This window comes from Cryptotermes secundus, unplaced genomic scaffold (genome assembly GCF_002891405.2).
Source record: "Cryptotermes secundus unplaced genomic scaffold, Csec_1.0 scaffold953, whole genome shotgun sequence".
In the NCBI taxonomy this organism is placed as follows: Eukaryota; Metazoa; Arthropoda; class Insecta; order Blattodea; family Kalotermitidae; genus Cryptotermes; species Cryptotermes secundus.
The window spans coordinates 6,811-27,416 of record NW_019732863.1 but is presented as its reverse complement, the minus strand read 5'-3'; the positions used below and the strand labels follow the sequence as shown (position 1 = coordinate 27,416).

The 20,606-nt window shown below is 36.5% G+C and overlaps 1 protein-coding gene across 1 annotated transcript in view; it reads left to right on the top strand.

Annotated features, from left to right (window-relative positions):
* LOC111867806 (protein purity of essence) overlaps positions 1-18,730 on the top strand; it is a 123,087-nt gene extending 104,357 nt beyond the window's left edge. The window contains exons 73-85 of the mRNA XM_023857977.1: positions 1,897-2,073; positions 2,648-2,839; positions 5,157-5,381; positions 5,827-6,108; positions 8,216-8,329; positions 11,008-11,142; positions 12,926-13,162; positions 13,249-13,481; positions 15,586-15,747; positions 15,842-16,000; positions 16,305-16,632; positions 17,665-17,824; positions 17,940-18,730. Of these exons, the coding sequence (XP_023713745.1) occupies positions 1,897-2,073; positions 2,648-2,839; positions 5,157-5,381; positions 5,827-6,108; positions 8,216-8,329; positions 11,008-11,142; positions 12,926-13,162; positions 13,249-13,481; positions 15,586-15,747; positions 15,842-16,000; positions 16,305-16,632; positions 17,665-17,824; positions 17,940-18,004 (2,469 nt within the window). The 3' untranslated portion in view covers positions 18,005-18,730. The remainder of the gene's footprint in view (positions 1-1,896; positions 2,074-2,647; positions 2,840-5,156; positions 5,382-5,826; positions 6,109-8,215; positions 8,330-11,007; positions 11,143-12,925; positions 13,163-13,248; positions 13,482-15,585; positions 15,748-15,841; positions 16,001-16,304; positions 16,633-17,664; positions 17,825-17,939) is intronic.
* Positions 18,731-20,606: the final 1,876 nt, after the last annotated feature.

Here is a 20,606-nt window from a genome sequence, read left to right as displayed (position 1 = left end):
GTTTATTTAGGCAACACTTTATCAGCTAACGCCATGAAGTAGAAGTTCTTAGACACAAGCGAATAATTGCTGTCAAGAAATTCCCTGCATCGTATGGGATCTTAAGATTCATTGCTGGGTTTGTGAGAGCCCAGCACTGGAAGCAGTTCAAAGCTAAATGAATCCGTTTCACTTTCTATATTGCATAGTCAAATAGAGGCTGAGGGTGATTGATGAATTACAAGGAATGCAGATATGATCAAGGAGTTTTATCACACACTGTCCCTGTATTGTCTTGGAATGGGGACAGGGCATCAGTCAATGGGACTTCCCAAATAGGGAGCAAGAATGTTACCCACACAGTCACATAGTTTCTTGGTTGCTGGTTTGTCAAGTATAAAGAATGTACAGAATTTACCAAAAGTCAGCTGCTTATGATGACACAATAGGATCTCCTCCTCATCATGTTTCTCTGTGTAATATGCAATCATTTAGGGTTCAGTTTCACCAAGTGTCTTGGTGTTACATTTTATTATAATTTCAACTTGATTTGTTGCTGTTGTTCCAGAGTACTTAATCTTTGCAACGTTTTTGAAGGGATCATTGTATTATAGTGTTGATGTGCATTCTGGTGACACATTTACACACTGTTCTGTGCATTCATTCTAAACCTACATCTTGCCTTCTAATAGGAAGTGATTCTGTATCTGGTCATAAAGTCACATGACTTGGGCTCTCACATTATAGTTATATTCTGAATACACAGGAAATTAGTTAGAAGGTGTTACCTGTTATGTATAAATGAGATTTATAGTGAAGTGTGTGGAGGTAAACATGCCATATCTGTAACATTTCCTATTTAGAGTTTATTTACATTACTTATGAATTTTTCTTTGTAGACTATGTCTTTAGGAAAGTTGAGAATCAAGAGGGACTGAAATTGAATGTAGCACATCAGATACAGTTTTGTGTAGGTGTTTATATGTGAAAGAGCCTTTAAAGAAGATTTGTGATATTTGTTTATGTGTAGTTTAATGATGCTGTTAGTAACTGATTATATAGGGTCAAATGATTGAATGATAGTGAATAATGCATTGGGAAGGATGTGGAAGGAGGCATGAAAAACGTTTAGAGACAGTTACTGTCCTGCCTGAGATTCAGACCAGGCACCTTCCATATACAGGTCTGAAGAATAACTGCTTGAGCCAACTTGCTCAGTTAGTTTAGAAGTAAATGTAAAGACTCATATAATTAGTTGTTACATATTCTTATTCTTTTGTTTCATCTTTTCCTTCACCTATGTTAAGATAAATAACAAAAATAAGTTATTTTTAGGACTTTTTGGGACACACATTCCTAAGTATTTTGATAAAAGTTGTGTATATCTTCTTTTCATTATTCCTGATAATTTAGATGGTAGGTTAGTTGTCCAGAGAGGGTCAAATAGATATTTCATTGTGTGTAGTAAATGCATAGCAAATGTGCCCATTCTTTGACCAGTGTTTCCTTGGAATTACTGAAATAACAAAATTCCTTATAATGGTGATCTTACGATTGATTCACATTTTTAAAAAGGAAAGTTATAGAAAGTGTCTTTTCTTCACCCAGGTCTTACTTAAAAGAAATTGTTCAGAAATATTGAAATAGTTCATATATGATAATCTTATGAATATAGCCCTGTTGACTAGTGTTGTTATTTACTGATGGTGCCACTTTGTAATTGCTTTGTGCATTCAACAAAATAGTCATGGACATGAATCAGATGTGATTATACAGTGATTGCCATGCAATGAAACAGCAGTGAAAAAAAAAGGTTGTTTTTCAGTGTAAAATATCAGAGATGGAGAAATGAAAAGGATTTGCATATAAGCAGTGTATGTCACAGATTATTCACTAAAGATGTGATTGTTATTACAGGGTCGTATGCTGGGAAATCCATACAGTAGTACTGAACCTGGGTTAGGTCCTCTCATGCGGGATGTGAAGAATAAGATTTGCCAAGACTGTGAGCTCGTGGCATTGCTGGAAGATGACAATGGCATGGAATTGCTTGTCAATAACAAGATTATTAGTCTGGACCTACCAGTGCGAGAAGTATGTGTAGATCACTTCTGTTTTATGACCAAAATTTTGTGTGCATGACTCACCTCTCCCATCTGCTGAGCTCGTCTTCTTTGTGTTCTGATCCATTTTGCTAATTTCACTTCCAACCCTGAAGATATTTGTTTTCCATTGAGGTGGCCCACTTCCTTATCTTCATATTTATTTTTTTGTGATACCCCTGTTGGCTGTATCAGCTAGGAGCAAATATAGCAGAATGTGTCTTTTTATATAATTGTATTGTTACTGTCTTTACATTAAATTTCATTTGATAAATTGAAAAAGATTAGTACGTTTTCAACATTTTGCGACATCCAATGTGTGTCTGATTTTGTTTCCTTTCCCAATGTGGCAACTCCTGATGTGCCTAAAAACTTGTCCAGAATATGTGTTATGGTATTAATGTCAGCATCATTTGAGGTTATATGAATCTCTGCTTAGTCTTTGTTTCCTGAAGAAGTTTTGTCTTCACAGACATTTGTCATGTATGACTACATATGTTAGATGACTGAACTGTAGTCCTGTGAGCATCTTTTGTGTTATTTTTTTCCTTTTAATGTCATTTAAGGTATTCAAGAAAGTATGGGTTGCAGAAGGTGCTGAAGGTGATGCTATGCGTGTAGTTTACCGCATGAGAGGTCTGCTAGGAGATGCTACTGAAGAATTTGTAGAGACACTGGATGCCAAGAGTGAGCAGGAAGTGAATAATGAGGAAGTTTACAAAATGGCCAATGTGATGGCTGACTGTGGTGGCCTACAGGTTTGTTTGAATGTCATATTCAGTAACACTTTAAAAAATAAAAGTTTTGTATGAACTTGGGTTGTAGAAATTAATTATGTGGATGAATGAAACATCATATGAGCTTATGCAGAAAATGGATTGCTCTGTGCCGCATTTTCAGAATCTGAGAAAACCATTTGGGTCTGGTCTTACAGGTATTGGGATTGTGAACATTCCATATTCTCTATAGCCTGTACATAGTTTTAATATCTGTATAATCTAAGCTAATTACTTCTATTTGGCTTAAGGAAAAATTGCCTGATCAGTGGAAGGAGTCTGTTATTGTACCAGTGCACAAGAAGGGTGATAAAACTGACTGTAGTAATTATCGGGGGTTATCACTGCTATCAACTTCATATAACATTCTATCCAGTATTCTTCTTTCAAGGTTAAGTCCATATATAGATGAAATTATTGGGGATCATCGGTGTGGGTTTTAACGTAACAGATCAACTACAGATCAGATCTTTTGCATTCGTCAGATATTGGGGAAAAAATGGGAGTACAATAAGACAGTACATCAGCTATTCATAGACTTCAAGAAAGCCGATGATTCAGTTAGGAGGGAAGTATTGTGCAATATTCTAATAGAGTTTTGGATACCCATGAAACTAGTTAGGTTGATTAAAATGTGTTTAAACGAAACGTATAGTAAAGTCCATGTAGGTAAACATTTGTCTGATAAATTTTCTATCCAGAATTTTCTAAAACAAGGAGATGCTTTATCGCCACTCCTTTTCAACTTTGCCTTAGAATATGCAATTAGGAAGGTCCAGGGAAACCAGGTGAGACTGAAATTAAATGGGACGCATCAGCTGTTGGTCTATGCCGATGACGTGAATCTACTGGGTGGTAATGTAGATACCATAAAGAAAAACACACAAACTTTAATTGATGCAAGTAAAGAGGTTGGTCTAGAAGTAAACACTGAGAAAACTAAGTATATCTTGCTGTCTTGTCACCAAAATTCAGGGCAAAATCATGATATAAAGATAGGAAACAGGTGTTTTGAAAATGTGGCACAGTTCAGATATTTGGGAACGGCGATAACAGATCGAAACCGGATTCAGGAGGAAATTAAGAGGTGATTGAACTCAGGTAATGCTTGCTACCATTCAGGCCAGAATCTCTTGTCTGTTGTCCAAAAACATAAAAATTAGAATATACAAAACTATAATTTTGCCTGTGGTTCTGTATGGGTGTGAAACTTTGTCTCTGATATTAAGGGAGGAACATAGACTGAGGGTATTTGAGAACAGGTTGTTGAGGAGAATACTTGGACCTAAGAGAGATGAAGTGACAGGAGGTTGGAGAAAACTGCATAATGAGGAGCTTCATAACTTGTACTCTTCTCCAAGTGTAATTAGAATGATGAAGTCAAGGAGGATGAGGTGGGCAGGTCATGTAGCACGAATGGGGGAGACGAATGCATATAGGATATTAGTGGGAAAGCCAGAAGGAAAGAGACCACTGGGAAGACCAAGGCATAGGTGGGAGGACAATATTAGAATGGATCTTAGAGAGATAGGGTGGGATGGTATAGATTGGATAGACCTGGCTCAGGATAGGGACCAGTGGAGGTCTCTTGTGAACACGGTTATAAACCTTTGGGTTCCATAAAATGCTGGGAAATTCTTGAGTAGCTGCAGAATTGGTGGCTCCTCCAGAAGGGCTCAGCTCCATGAGTAATTAAGTAAGTTAGTAAGTAATCAAATACTGAAGATACGTAGAAAGTGTCATTACCCACATCTACCTTGTAAAAGTATTACACATATTCTGTGGTTACCATGCCACACTGAACAATCTCTTCAAGTAACTAATGTTGCATTGGTCAAATTGATGTTATGGAGATATATTTGCTTAACATAGATGATGTGGTTAGTGTAATTTTGGTTAACTGCCATGGAATGTATACTTCTGTCATGTTATTACTTGAAGGATGATGGAAATCTTAATCATTGACTTGAAATGGGACTTGATATTGCTTTGAGCATCTGCTTAAGTATCCCCTAGAAGAATATAGCCAAGCTAATTCCTTGAGTTTTTGGCGCAGATGTGCCAAAAATTAGAAATTCTGTAGTGTTTGCATCATCTTTTGAAATCTCGGTGCCAAAATTGGACTTGAGTATTTTGAGATATTATGACTATATTCATAACTGTAACAAATACAGCCACTTTATTGGTAGATGATGTTAATTTATTATTTGATTGAATATGTTTCTTTTAATTTATGTAAGTTGAATTATTTACTTCAATAAAGAATGAAACATATTTTGTTATAAATTTTCTGTTTCAGATCATGTTGGATCGATTGTCTGCCATCAGGGACATCACGCGTGCTCGGCCACTGCTCCAAGTTCTGCTCAAGTTGTTTAGATTATGTGTGAAAGTCCAGCGTAACCAGGAAGTTCTTACACAACCTGAACTTGGGGCCATTGGTATCTTCCTGGGTATTTTACAGTTGTGCCTTGCTGGAGAGACTGATGCTTCACAAGCAGCCATTACTGAGCAGTTACTGGATGTAAGTTTTCCATGGTGCAATCTCTTCTTGTTCACTCTTGTGTAACTGCATTATTTAAATCCCATTGCTATTGCTGTGATGCATTTAGAGGGAAACAAGTCCCATTTACTTCACTGGATCTGATACTGGCCCACTCCACTTCAGTAATCTGATGCTTAAGAATTCCAGTAAACTAATCCTGGATCACCAGCATCTTTGAACATGAATATTTCATGACTTGTAAAGGTTTCTTATAGGACTGCTCAGCTCAGTTCTGGCTTCAGAAGAAAGTCTAAGTACAAGTGAAGGAATGGTTGTAGTTACTAACATCATTTTTGTTATTACACTTTGTAATGTAGGTGAAGAATGATTATCAGCTAGGTAGTTCAAAGTAGACATTTTATTGAAATGTGAGATAGAAATTAAAATGTCTTTAATAATGAAGTGCATGGATTTTGTATTGCAGATCATGGAAACAATTCTTGCAAAGGCAGCATCTCAACCATTGGAGAAATTTGTGCGTTTCTCACAAACATTCGGAGGTAGCGAACATATCGGAGCCCTTCTGACATGTACCACAGCCCAAGGTGTACGCAACAATTCAGCTGTGCTCCTCCATCTATCACGTGTCTTAGCAGCATTGACTTACGGCAATGCTGCAAAGATGGCACTTCTTTGCGATCACTTCTCCTCCGTGACTGATTTCAACAGATTTGACTTTGAGCATTCCCTTGAGGATGAACACAAGGTATTACAGTAATGTTATGCTTACACGATTATCTCATAATTAGCATGAAACAGCTGTTAAATGTTGTGTTTGCATATTGTAATATAGTATAAGATGACCTTCACTTTATGTGACCATTTAAAATCAGAATCTTGAAAGTGCCAAATAATTTAACAAAGAATGTCTTTTTCACAGCTGCAAATTTAATGGTACCTACCAGTTTAAAATTCAATTAATTAACTAATTCTGCTGTTGTAGAACCAAATTTTCAACACTGCAGATACTAAAGCCTGCCATAGGATATAGTGCTGAGCAAGTTTCATCCAACTCCTGTCTGCATAATTTTATTTTCCTAAGATTTATCTTAATGTTATCTTTCCATTTTATTCTGTCTTTTGTGTCACTTCCAGGAAGTTTACCTGTGCACTTCTTGGTTCCTCCTTTTGAGCTATGTGTTCAGCACACTGTAATCTTGTTTTCATCACCCTTATAATAAGCCTGTTAGATAACATGTACAAATCACAGGTTTCCTCATTATGCCATACTTATAATTGCCCGTTTACGTCATTCTTCTTAGATCAAGTTTATTTCTGGAGCCCCTTGTTTTCATACATACCAGTGTAGCGTGTCTTGTGTGTCACGCTACAAATAACTTCACGTCGTTGTTTGGTATAGCGAATTTATTCTGTTCGCTCGCCTTACACACACTTTACAGGCATTTGCACTTGCAGTGTTACAATTACTGGTTACAATATTCCGGCCGACACTGGACTCTCTTCTCTGGCGGTTATTCTAGGACTGACTACTTTGAAGGATTGATAACGACTGACTTCTTAGCTGGCTATTCCAAGACTGACTGTCAAATGCATTCAGCCCCGCTATATAACCTTGGTCGCTGCTATGCAACGAACCCTCTGTTATAGCGGTGGAAACGTTGCTTTGTCGGTTCCACGTTTCCTACGCAATGACCCATTGTTATTGCATTGTCTCTGTGGGAACGCTTCGCGTATTCGTCGTAACCGTGGAGATTCCTGTTAGAACTACAGTAGAGCGAATGTTGTTTCCTATGCAACGGTCTATTCTAGCGTTTCCATAGAAGTTACTCTTTTGGATTGCCGACACGTTACATTATATTAATTCATTGTTTCTGCAGAATGAGAAACCACACAAAACCCTGGCCACATTGTTGTTTGATATATATATACTTTTAATATATTCGAAAGAGCTGTATTATATTTTGTGTGATCCAGTTTCTGTTTTATATGGTTTCCATCTGATACTTAAATTCTGAAACACATTCAGATAATTTATTACCTATGATTATATTAAGATTTTGGTCTCATCATATGGTTATGTATTTAGTATTACTATATTTGATTGTTTATAAATTTCTTTCCTAGCTTGAACTCAATTTTAAGTTAATCCATATCACATTCCTATTTTGTTTTTTGACAAGCTGCTGATTTCACACTTCACACAGATGTATTATTTCAAGCTTTATATCAAGTCTAAGTTATTCTGTTTCATTGCGGTAATTATGGTTTTTCAAAACTTTGCAGTCTGTGCCATCCGAAATGCAGTAGTTCTTTGATGGGGGACAAGACTGTATTCCGTATGCATACACTAGCAGAGTTGTCTATAACATTGTCTGTGGTCAGTAGAAGCTGAGGAGAAGGGGAAACCCATGTGACAAGGAGGGGATAATACTACATGGTGCCTCTAAACTAGTCAGGTTGCACAGTATATATTGAAACAAGCTATTGGACTGAGGAAATTCAGATGACATGATGCACGTTTCTTAGTGGTTGAAACTTGGAGGGACTAAGCTGCTCATATTTAAATTCTGGAATGCAGACTTCCTGCTAGGCAAGGGTAGGACAGACAAGGTGGGTTAAAGGGACCTTTACATGCTGCGAATGAGCAAAACTGCAAATACAGTTCAAAAAGTTACTTGCTCTTACAGTTTCACTATACATTTATTGAACCTAGCAAGTTTCTAGAATATTCTGATTTCTGTTGAAACATTATTCAGAAATTTGTTTGAGAGAAATTTTGTTTCCAGTTCAGTATTTAAATTGCAGTTAAAAGAAACCTTATAGCTGATATATGATCCTCTTCTCTTTTGTAGCTCGAGCTTTTGTGCATCTTGACAGCAAGTATTGAACGCAATTCTATTGGCAATACATTGAAAGATTACATCATATCACTGGGTATTGTGAGACAGGCATTGGAATACATTACAGTAAGTAGAGTAGTTTAAAGGAATGATGATGGTAGTGGTTGTTTTTGTTGTTATTAATTATTAATTATTTTTTCCTTTGATAAAACGTAGAGTGGAAAGTAGCTGGCTTTAATGTCTGTCCAGTATTACATCTCTTTAAAGATATGGTTGCAGGTATGCAAATGAAAGTTTTTATCTCTGAATTATGTATGGTATCCTGATTATCTGTGGTGATGAAGGGAGAAAAAATGCTTGAAAAACTGAAGAAGCAGAATACCCGAGGTGTTGCATAACATAACAATTCAGAAATCTGTGCATAGCATCCAATTCATTTATAGTATTTCAAAAAGCATAAAACTTACAGAAAGAGTATATTGAATATAAAATGTATGTTCTGTTTTTCTCTACAACTTTTGTTTGAAACATATTTTGCTCTGGTAAATATTTAGCAAGTTATGCTCAAAATATTCAAGGAATATGTGTAGGTCTTCATGTAAAGAGGTTATTAGATTGTCCAAGCCAAATATAAATTGAAATGATATGACAGTTTTCTGTAAAGCTTATCATTTCCAAATTTTATGAAAATCTATCCAGTGGTTCTTTAGTTGTTTGATGAATTTGATAATCAGAAGCATAAGTTTGTTTATTTATTACTGTTATTTGTCTTTTCAGTTTCAGTACTTGCTTATTATAGTTGTGCCTCATTTGAATGTGCTCTTATGTATAATAACTAACTATGGAGATGAGCTCTTCTTGAGAATCCACCAATTGTGTGGCTACTCAACAATTTCCATTGCTTTATGGAACCCAAAGGTTCATTACCATGTTTACAGGCGCCTTCCATTGGTTCCTATCCTTAGCCAGATCAGTCCAGTCCATACCATGCAATCCTNCCCAAAGGTTCATTACCATGTTTACAGGCGCCTTCCATTGGTTCCTGTCCATATCATGCAATCCGTTCTCTCTAAGATCCATACTAATATTAACCACTGCACTACATCTTGGTCTTTCTCATGGTCTGTTTCCTTCTGGCTTTCCCCCAATGTCCTATTTTCATTCCTTTTCTCTCACATTCATGCTGCATTGCCTGGCCTGGCCATCTCATCCTCTTTGACTGGATCATTCTAATTATACTTGGCAGAGAGTACAAATTATGAAGTTCCTCATTATGCAGTTTTCTCGAACCTTCCATCACTTCATCTCTCTTCAGTCCCAATATTCTCCTCAGCACCCTGTTATCAAACACCCTTAGTCTGTGTTCTTACCATAATGTCAAGGACCAAATTTTACACCCATACAGAACCACAGGCAAAATTATAGTTTTGTATATTTCTGTTCTAAAACATAAAAAAAAAACATGTTTTTAGATGGCAGACATGAAGACAAGTTTCTGGACTGAATGATAGCATCCATTACCTGAATTCAGTCTCTTAATTTCCTCCTGAATCAAATTTTGATTTTTTACGTTTGTTCCCAAATATTTAAACTGCTACATTTTCAGAGGATCTGTTGGATGTCTTTATGTCATGATTTCTGGTGATGAGATAGCAACATATACTTAGTTTTCTCAGCGTTTACTTTTAGAACAACCTCCTTACTACCATCAATACTACCATGTGTTTTTCTTTACACACAAAATCTTTAACTAAGGCCCTTCTACCAGAATCATAGGCTTTCTTGAAGTCTTTGAGCAGCTGATGTACTGCCTCATTGTACTCCCATATTTTCTCCACTATCTGATGAATGTAAAAAAATTTGATCAATAGATGATCTTTTACATGAAAACCTGCACCGATGATCCCCAATAATTTCACCTACATATGGACTTAACCTTGAGAGAAGGATAAGATCATTTTATATGTGTTTTTCTCAGTTTATTCATTTGTGGTTCCCTGCCTGCTGACCATAACCTGTGTGGTTTGATTATAGTGCATAAAGCTACCTGTATGCACCACTGTATTTGTGCTCAACAGTTGTTTAATGTGTAATGCAAACACCATTGTACCACAATGGTAAATAATAGAGCAGATGTGACATCCTTTTGCATTTTCAGTACTTTGACTTGTTACTGTACTTAGGTGAGTAGGAGTGTATATTTGCAAGATCATAATGAGTGAGCAATTATTGTATAGTTTATTTTAACTGAACCTGGAAGAACAGGTGTTTTGGCTATGTATTCAAATTTTCAACACCTTATTTTTGGTGTATTTCAACTCTAGACTTTTCAGGGATTTCTGTTAGTACTGATAAAAAAGCTGATTATTTTTGGTAATTTGCAGTTCCTGTGTCTAAGAAAAACTTTTTTTTTTCCTTGATCTGAGGAATTTCATTTATCATTAAATTTTGTATTCCTTTCTCATATATCTTAACAGTAAAATTCCCCAAATTTGAAATTGAATCAGTTTCACTGCTCATATCTCTTGTCTCCTTCAGAAACAGTACTTTATTTCACTGTGCTCTATACAGAAACTACCATCAGTCACCACAGTAAACTGTAACTAGTCTCACTGATGGTTGATTTTCCATATGTATGCAATTTGCTGATTAGTTTTAGATTATGCAGATGTGCATGAGAGATACACACAATAGTATCCATCTGTTGTTTTTTGTATAAAGTAGTATTTATGTGGACAGGTGAGTGATGATAAAAATGTGCCAGATTTTATCTTATATTATTGACTTTTAATTATCTCTTGCAGATGCATGCGCCGTGTGTTAAGCCAACATTGATGCGGACTGACAGTGACGATTGGAAAGAATTCATTTCAAAGCCAGCTTTGAAGTACATCTTACGCTTCCTTACAGGTCTTTCCTCTGAACATGAGCACTCTCAGGTGAGTGTTGTGTGGTAACATTATTTACAATCTCACTTCCATATTTAGAGAATTTTTAAAATTCCCAAAAATGCTTGAAAATGGTTAAAATGCATAACTGAAAATTGATCCCCCAGCTTTCAGTTAATAATCTCTTCACTCTATCTTCAGTAGGCTTCACTTGTTTATAACTCGGGAGCTATGCAAGTGTCACCGAATTACACACTCCCAATACCTTCTCAGTTGTCGCACACTATCACTGGTTATCACGCAGAAACACTTCTGTTGCATGTTCGGTTCTTCTTCTTCTATGGCTACTATACTTCATCTGAACTTATAACCTCTTCTTTGCGTTCGCAATTCACTCGTTACAACTGACCTTGGTGACTGATAGACTTCTACTGCTTCCTTAGGCTCCGAATACTAACTGGCTTCGGCGGTTGCTACATTTCAACTCTCTCCCTACACATTCCAGTCTCCCTTCTACACCCTCACTTGGAGAGCGAAAAACCCACCTTCCTTCCCTGTTGCATAATCGCCGTGTTTACAGGCGTTGCTGGGGAACGCCGCCGAGAGTTGTAGCTGCGTAGCAACCAGTGCTTGGCTCGGCTCTACTCGGCACGGCACGGAGAAACACCACTTTCCTTACTGTTTCGTAACCTCGCTTCCACTGTTGTGCAACCCGGCAACTGACCGTTTATCAAGGGTCTGTCTTCATGGTAACTTGTTCCACCTCCCGTTGCCCAGCAGTGGTTAGACATGTCACAATATGTAATGTTAAGAAATTGATAGTTCCAGTGGTTCTTTTTGTTTATGCTACAATTAAATCCATGTTATAGGCGATACTCTATAGCTGTTTCACTCTAATTTATGTCATACACTGCATGAAAATAAATGGCAGTTGAGTTTGTTACACTGAGAGAGTAACAGCTAATTCAGCTTAATGTTACTTTCCCATATTCTCAGTCTCCCAGGTGGCAACCACACAAGCAGTTCCACCATCACAGATGAAGTTGCTTATTAAGCGGAATATCAGAAATTTTTCACTTTGTCCCTCTTAGATCGCTATATTTTCTAAGCTCTTGTCATTTTTATTTTCCAGCACAGTAAGAGACTATATCTTACAAGTGTACAAATAAATTTTATATACAGTGGTACCCCCATTTAAGGTTTCTTTGAGGAGCAGTGGATTTGTACATTAAATTGAGGAGGACCTTAAATGGAGGAAATTTAACACTGAGATTATTCACTTGCGATCATTGAAATTGAACATCAAATGAGGGAAAGCCTTGAATTGGGGGCCATTAAGTAGGGGTTCGCCTGTTTCTCAATCTTTTGTGGCTTTGAAAGTGGATACAAGTATCTTCTTAATTGCCATCATGAGTCTCATTTTTATTTGTTGTCGTTCCGGCTACTGTGCAAAAATACGAAGTCGACTGTCATATTGCAATTTTGGGTTACATCCAATGTTTGGTCAGTACGTAAGAATTTTGAATTATGTTGTAGATATTGGTGAACGTGTTAGAGTTCTAAATTTGTTAACACTACCAGCTAACATATGAATATGAGAATTTCATATGATGCCTCGTCATATGAGTAAGAATTTTGAATTACCTCATAGTTTTGATGTAGTGTGTAAAAACTCTTATCAGCCTTTTCCCTAGATGCTGCTGTCATACACAAATCTTAGGTGAAAGATGAATTGTCTTTCCAAATTCCACGGTAAAAGTTATGATACTTCTGTCATTAATTTTTTATTCTTTTTTATCACATAGTGATAAAATCATCTCTGTATTTTTTACAGTTGGCAGTATCTGCAGACTGTATTCCTATCATCCATCGTTTAGAACAGGTATCATCAGATGAACATGTGGGTTCGCTTGCTGAGAATCTTCTGGAGGCACTCCGAGCACACCCCAAGGTGGCAAGCCGCATTGAGGAAGTTCGAGAACAGACACGTGCCGAGAAGAAACGTCTTGCCATGGCCATGCGAGAGAAACAGCTTGGGGCTCTTGGCATGCGCACCAATGACAAGGGACAGGTATTGACATTAGACATACTTACAGAACCTTTAAGCTGATGTCCCTTGTTTGATTATTCAGTGATATTTATTTTGTAACATTTCAGGTAACTGCGAAGAGCACACTTCTGATGGAAGATCTTGGTGAAGAGACTGGCCTTGTCTGTGTGATTTGTCGAGAGGGTTATAAGTTCCAGCCTAACAAAGTACTGGGGGTGTATACATTTACAAAACGGTGTAATGTTGAAGAGTTTGAATCTAAACCCAGGAAGACAGTTGGTTACAGTACTGTCACGCATTTTAATGTAGTTCATGTCGATTGTCACATGGCTGCTGTCAGGTAAGTTAACTAACTCGAGGAAGCAGAATCTTTCTTTAGAAGCTAATGGTCACACAGTTAATTATGAAAGAATGATTTTTGTGGAACGTGAAGTTTTACTACTGTGTTGACAAGATTGTGCCAGTGCGTCTTTTCTTGGGCCAGATTAATTGATTGTATGCCCTTGCACCTTATTTCCTGAACGTCTATCTTAATATTGTTCTTCCATCTAGAGCCATATCTGCCAAGTGGTCTCTTCCAAAATTGTAATGGTTTGTCATCACTGTTGTGAGGGGTACATGCCCCTTCCATGTCTTCCTAGATTTGACCAGACTCTCATGTAAATCGATGCAAGTGATGAGACAACTCTGTGATCAAAAATATCTTCAAATTTAATGGGTAGAAACCTGAAGAGAGAACTTTTTTAAATAGCATTGAAAAGTTCACACTTTTGAGATAAATATATGCCAAATATAAGCAAACCTGAATTGGATTCTTAGAGAGTATATGGAGACATCTGTCATGCTCTGTCATGGAAGTCTTAAATAGAGGAAGTTTATCTCTTATGCTTCTGTTTGCATCCTATATTTTCTTTCACTCTGCTGAGATACAGTATTTAAGTATTGCAGGTTTGCACATGCTATGTTAATTGAGTGACTGGAAGTATTTGAATAATTTTTATACTGTATTTTACTTATTTTACATCATTACAAAATTAACTAGAAATATGATATAAATTAATTGTTTAATCTGTAGCACACTGGGGTGTTGGTAACATGTACAGGAATATTGTTTTTTTTTTTTTTTTTTGTATTCACATGTGATTTTAGTACAAATGCATAATGGAAAATGATATTAACTCAGTAACATATATTTTACAAAAATTGCAACTGATGAAAATATGTGTTCTCATTTTGAACATAAGCCAGATTTGCATGCTCTGAGCTTTGTAGGAATTTCAGCAGTGTCCTTAATCTTGTACTGATGTTTTCCATTCATGACATTATATTGATTTTTCTGCTTCACATATTTACTTGAATAAGCCTCTTTTGACCACCGTTACACCACATTTAGGCCTCAGGATGACCACGCAGGTACATTTATTTTCATGAGAGAGGCTTCTGGTACCTTCAGCACCTCATAAATGCTTTAGCGATGATGAACATTCATTATGTTCCTTAAGATTCCTTACTGACCACACACACACACTTACATTACTGCAGGTGAGACCATCATAAGAAGAAGAGGGGGAAATTTCTAAAAATAAGTAGCACCATGAACACATAAATCACCAACTACACAACTGAAATCACAATCAGTTTGAAGTGGAACATTGATTCATTACTTTCCAGTAGCATCATTCCTTATAAAAGTAGGCGTCTTTTGCCTAGGAGGATATGGATGACAACTATGGGCCTGGGATTCACTCAGCCTCTAACAGATATGAGTACCAGGAATTAATTAAATAATTTTCCTGGGGAGTAAAGTGCGACCGGCGCGCAAGGCTGACAACCTTACCTCCATCTATGAGCCGATTGTCTAGATAATGTGGGACCCTCAACGTGTCACAACCCTATGGGCCTTCATGGCCTGGTGGTGGAGTCCAGTTGGGTCCACTTCGCATGGTGGTCAGTGATTGGCTTATTACCTGGCCCAGGTGATTACGATGATGGAAAATTTGGTGGAATGAAGATTGGCAGGGGAAACTGAAGTACTTGGAGAAAACCTACCCCAGCGCCCCTTTGTCCACCACAAATCCCACATGACCAGACACAGGTTTGAACCCAGGCTACCGCGTTGGGAAGCCAGCAACTAACCGCTTGAGCTATGGCGTGGCCCCCGACTTTGTTGTCATTATACTGTACACTTTTTAGTTTTAAAGATTGATGACAGTGGTTGGAAATCATACTATGACCTTTTGAATACATTGCTAATAGGTAAACCACTAGAACAACAGGGCAGCTGTATCTATCCATGTTTTACTCATGTAACTCTTGGGATTGCTTTATAGCATACTGACCTAGAACATAAAGAGTGTCAGATTCAGTCCCAGCCATCACCACTGAACTTAGGTTTTCCCAGTCTTCAATGCCGTAAAATCAAACTTTTGTATATTTGTGTTTAGACTTGCACGTGCTCGTGATGAGTGGGAGTCTGCAGCATTGCAGAATGCAAATACAAAATGCAATGGGTTGTTGCCACTGTGGGGTCCACAGGTGCCCGAATCAGCATTTGCAAGCTGCTTGGCTCGTCACAACAATTACCTTCAGGAGTGTACTGGCCATAGGTAAAATAATGTAATAATATAAACAAGCTGTTACTGCTCTGAATGGAAATGTTCAGTTTACAGTCATGGAGAAAGTTGTATTGTATTTCTATAGGGATATCAGCTATGCCTCAACAGTGCATGATGTGAAACTTCTACTGTTGAGATTTGCCCAGGAGAAGAGTTTCCATGATGATACAGGTGGAGGTGGTCCACAGTCAAACATGCATATCATACCATACCTCATTCACATGGCTCTATATGTTGTCAACACGTGAGTTCAATACCATGCTTAATCATTTTGTATATTACTTCTTTCTAACTGGATTCATCAGAAAGTAAAAACTATTTTTGTGTTTTCAGTATAAATTTCATCATTGAAAATTAATTTTCCATCTTGCTGGTTACTTTTTTTATTGCTTAGTGTAAGTTTCCTTGAACAGTAGATTATAATTATTGAATAACATTATGTTTTCGTAATTTTCTTACACATTTTTAAGTTTCTGAATTAAGAGAACCATATTAAGTCAATACTGATTACTTACAGATTGATTGATTAACTAATTGAACTGTTTTAGTACTCGTTCTGGTCCACGGGAAGATAAGAACCTGACGTCCTATCTTGAGAATACTGCACCTGATAAATGGTTAGAATCTTGCTATGAAGCTGAAGGTCCATTGTACTGGGTTGTTCTGTCACTTTTGCTGCATCCACCTTCTCGCTGGAATCACACACGCCTATCCCATTTGCGGCGACTCTTGGTTCTTGCTCAAGCTCGTCATGTCCAGCCTGCTGGACCTGCCGGCTCTCGGCTCTCAGATCATTCTGTCAAGGAATATGGTGTCTACAAGAGTTACATGATATTATTTGGGCTGGTAGATGGCATTTATGCAAATTATTTTAAGGTAAGCAATGTAAGGAGCTGAAAATTTGACTTTCATAAGTGACACTTGTCAGTAATGATTTTTCCCAGTTCCCATTTGTCTAAATTGTGGTGTCAAAATGTATATTCTCCCATATTTTTGTATGGTTATGAAACAGTATTATCCTTTGAAAAATGTTTTTGAATTGAAAACATTTGAAACAAAAATCTGAGTAAAGTAACTGGTCCTAAGAGAGGTGAAATCAGTGAATAGTGGAGAAACGAGTGATGCTGATCCTCAGATATTGTTAAGGTAAGGAGATTACAAGGATTTGGTCATGTTTCATTAACTGGGAGAAAACACACAAAACATGGACTGAAACGTCTTGGGAAATCATTGACAGAAACTCATATAGGGAGTAAATTGCAACTGTAATGTGGACTTTTAAACTGCAATCACGAATGAAACTTAAACAATCATGAAACTACCAGGAAGTATGTGAAAATGGGCCATGTTATGGATTTAAAGCACCACATTACTAGAGAAACAAAATAATGTTACCACATAATAAATAATTTGAAATAGTAGGATTTCTATGATCAGAGTTCTTGTAACGGTAACGTGTCAAATTATGTAAATTTATTGTTGCCTTGGATTCAGGACAGCAGTGTGTATAAACTGGTTCTTTGATAATAAAGCTAATTAGAATAAATGCTTTTAATAGTTATTATATATTGTAGTTATTTTTCTAATTATACACCAGCTTGAAAAATGTTTCACATAAAAGTTTTATATCTTAAAAAGGACCTATATAAAATTCAAGTTTGCTTTGATCTTTGTGTAGAAGATTTGTGTGACCACATTTGCTGTCAGAAGGATAAAATGTGCATACACCATATGAGAAAGTTTCAGTATAAAATACTTTCAGTGTCTAGTTGAAAGTATGAAGATTGCCAGAGGTACATAATAGGGATAGAGGCTGCCAAATTTTGACCATTATATATTCAGAATGATGATGGATCCTGCCATGAGAGAAGCAACTGAAATTAAAATGGTTTGTTTTCATTGTTCCAGAAAGTAAATGTTAGCAGTGATGATCAGTGGCCATCGACACTTGCTGATTATATCAGACATAATGATGAAGCTTTGCTGAAAGCATCTGAAAGGTTGTTGGCAACTTATCGAGAAGAGCTGTTGCCATGTGCGTCCTTTGAAGAGTTCTGTGATGTTACTGGTATGTGGAAATGTCATTCTAACATGTATTAATCATCACTATAACAAGAGTTTCTGCTTCTTCTTATGTAAACCCCATGGATATTTTTTGGCACTAATTTATACTTGTGTTTTAGGTCTGCTGGGAGATATCACAAATCCTGGCTCTTACATCTCTGATGTGCTGAAAGGTGTGACATAGTAGGAACTCTTACAAGCGCAGTACAGAAAAAGTTAATACTTTTAATGGGCTTTACTTCCTTTCTTGCTGACCACCATTGATAACTTGGCTCTTGATTATTACATTATGTATACAAAGCAAAACAGAGTCTGACATGAAGTGTAGGCCTAGATCACTGTAAGTTCATATATAAGAAAAATTAGTGATTTGCTTGCTTTTGCTGTAAAACTAAACATTACTAAATTTGTAAAAAGACTTATAAAATTGAATTGTGTTTTACAGATTTTGAATGGCAAAATGTTGCAGGCCTTTTGGGTCCTGGGATGTATTTGACCATATTTTCCATAAACTGGAACCTAAACCACTGTTTGAAATTTAAATAGTTCAATATTTGTCTCTTTCAGTGGAAGAAAACATTCACTGTGCAAACAGGATGTTATTAAAATCCAATTTGTTTTGTTTTGTACACCTATAAGAAACCACTTATATTATCTGAGTGATATTATCAGTGTGCTAATACTTATTTAACAAATTGTGTTTGTAAAGTTACTTTGAATATATTATGCAGCTGTGAAGACTGTAGATGCTCTGTAAACCCATTATTAGAGCATAGAAAACATTATATAATTTAAATTTAAATAGTTTTATTCTTTATTTACAGTTTGGAATATTTGCTTTATGTAACTGTGATACTTGTAAGTTTTTGTGTATGAAGTTCTGTGCAATAACTATAGTAAGTAAAATGTATGTATATATTTATTTGGAAATTACCTTGCACATCAAGGTAGATCAGTCCACATCAAGACAAGGACTGCAAAGACTTAGGCTGGGGTTACAGTGGTGTCAGAAATGTCGCCTTGCTAATGCAGTGTTTTGAACGTGTGTCTGAGCTACTGTTTACATCAGTGTTTTTCCTTTAGTGTCCTCCCAGTTTGTTTATGTGTGTAGGTTCCATGAAAGTAGTACACAGTGCTCACTAACATTGAAATTATATCCCTTCTTGCTTCAAAGAAGAACAGGAAACAGGGTCACAGCTACTGGATTCATCCTTTAAATTGCAAAAGATTAAATATGAGCCAGTTCCATTTACCATATGGAAAGTTGCGTAAACATTCTGATGATAATTTTAGTTTTTACTGAATGTCACCAAAATCCTTTAATGAATCAACATGTACAAAGTCCACTGTCAATGCAAAAATTGTTGAGGGGAAACTGAAGTACTTATATGTTGACTATGGGCTTTGTATATGTTGACTATGTACACACAACAGGATGCAAGCTTTAAAAATCCTTTGGTGAACTCATCAGTCTGGTTGGTGATCACATAAGGAAGGAAACTATAGAGGAGATTGTACTGGATCAGAAGAAAGGCTCACCACAACTTTAAGGTAAATATATGAGAAGTCGTGGGTTGGATTACATTAGGAGAGGTCATTGGATGAGGTAGGTTGTCAAGTTTCATTCTACTCAAAAAGTATTTATATAATCTAAATGAACACAATTTATAGTTTTCATAAATATAATAAATAACCATTTATATTAAAACGTGATTTACTACTTCATATAAAAATAATTTAATTTAAATTAAATTTTTTTTGGCAGGTTTTGTCTCAAAGGTTTGATTATTAGTGAGAAAAATGATTTATGTAGCCAAAAAAAAAAAAGCGATAAAATAAAAATATATTCCAACATTAATATTTAGGATTATCATTTGCGTCGCTTCTAACTTTATTTAAGACATGCAAATTGCGAATTTTTGTTAAATTGGAATTTAAGCTACCTTTGTCTAAGATTGCATCTCCTATACATTCTTGACATAACCTAAGGGGCCTGAAACAGCTTCAACCATTAAAAGTGACACTTTAAAAAAAGTATCCGTAGGATAATATTCTTTGGAGGTAATCTTTGTAGGAAGGTGCGGCGGATAAATGGAGTGGACTGGAAGCTTATGATTTAATTACATCAAATTCCATTAATGGGTGGCATATGTAATGTCAGTATTACATTTTAAAAACATGTTGACATAAGGTTTTACAAGTAAGCGAACATTTATGTTATGCAGGAACATGTGTAATGTTCAGGACTCTGTAGTTAGAAGCCGGCTATAGTGTGTTCACATTTGTGGCCAGTTGTTGCTCTCAGGTTACAGGTTAGGGTAAGGAATCCTACCCAGTTCCCTCTCGTGCCAGGGTTTCCGTGATCCTGCCAGTAGCAAGGAAACAATAAGTTTATCGAACGGCATGGCTTGAAGAAACTGGGATGCAGACTGTTCAAAATGTCTAGTGAAAAGATCATCAGAAAAAGGCATCTAAATAACCTGCAGATGGATTATAATTAATTATGGTGCAAGCGTTATATAATTGTTACCATTTGTTTGGGGCGTGAAGCTAGGGTTCCCAGATACCCCGTTTCCCCCGAATTCTTCAGAGTTTTCACCCAAATTTTGTTCCTCTGTTTATTGTTTACCCGGAGTGGATAATTCTCCGTTTTTTTATTTAAGTCCATTGCGAATTAATCATAAAATTTCTGTAATCCTTGGAAAATGACATTGTAATAGTTTCTTTCGTTATGTTGCATTTCGTGAATGTTGGCAACACTTCAGGTTCTAAACCAAAGCAGAAGG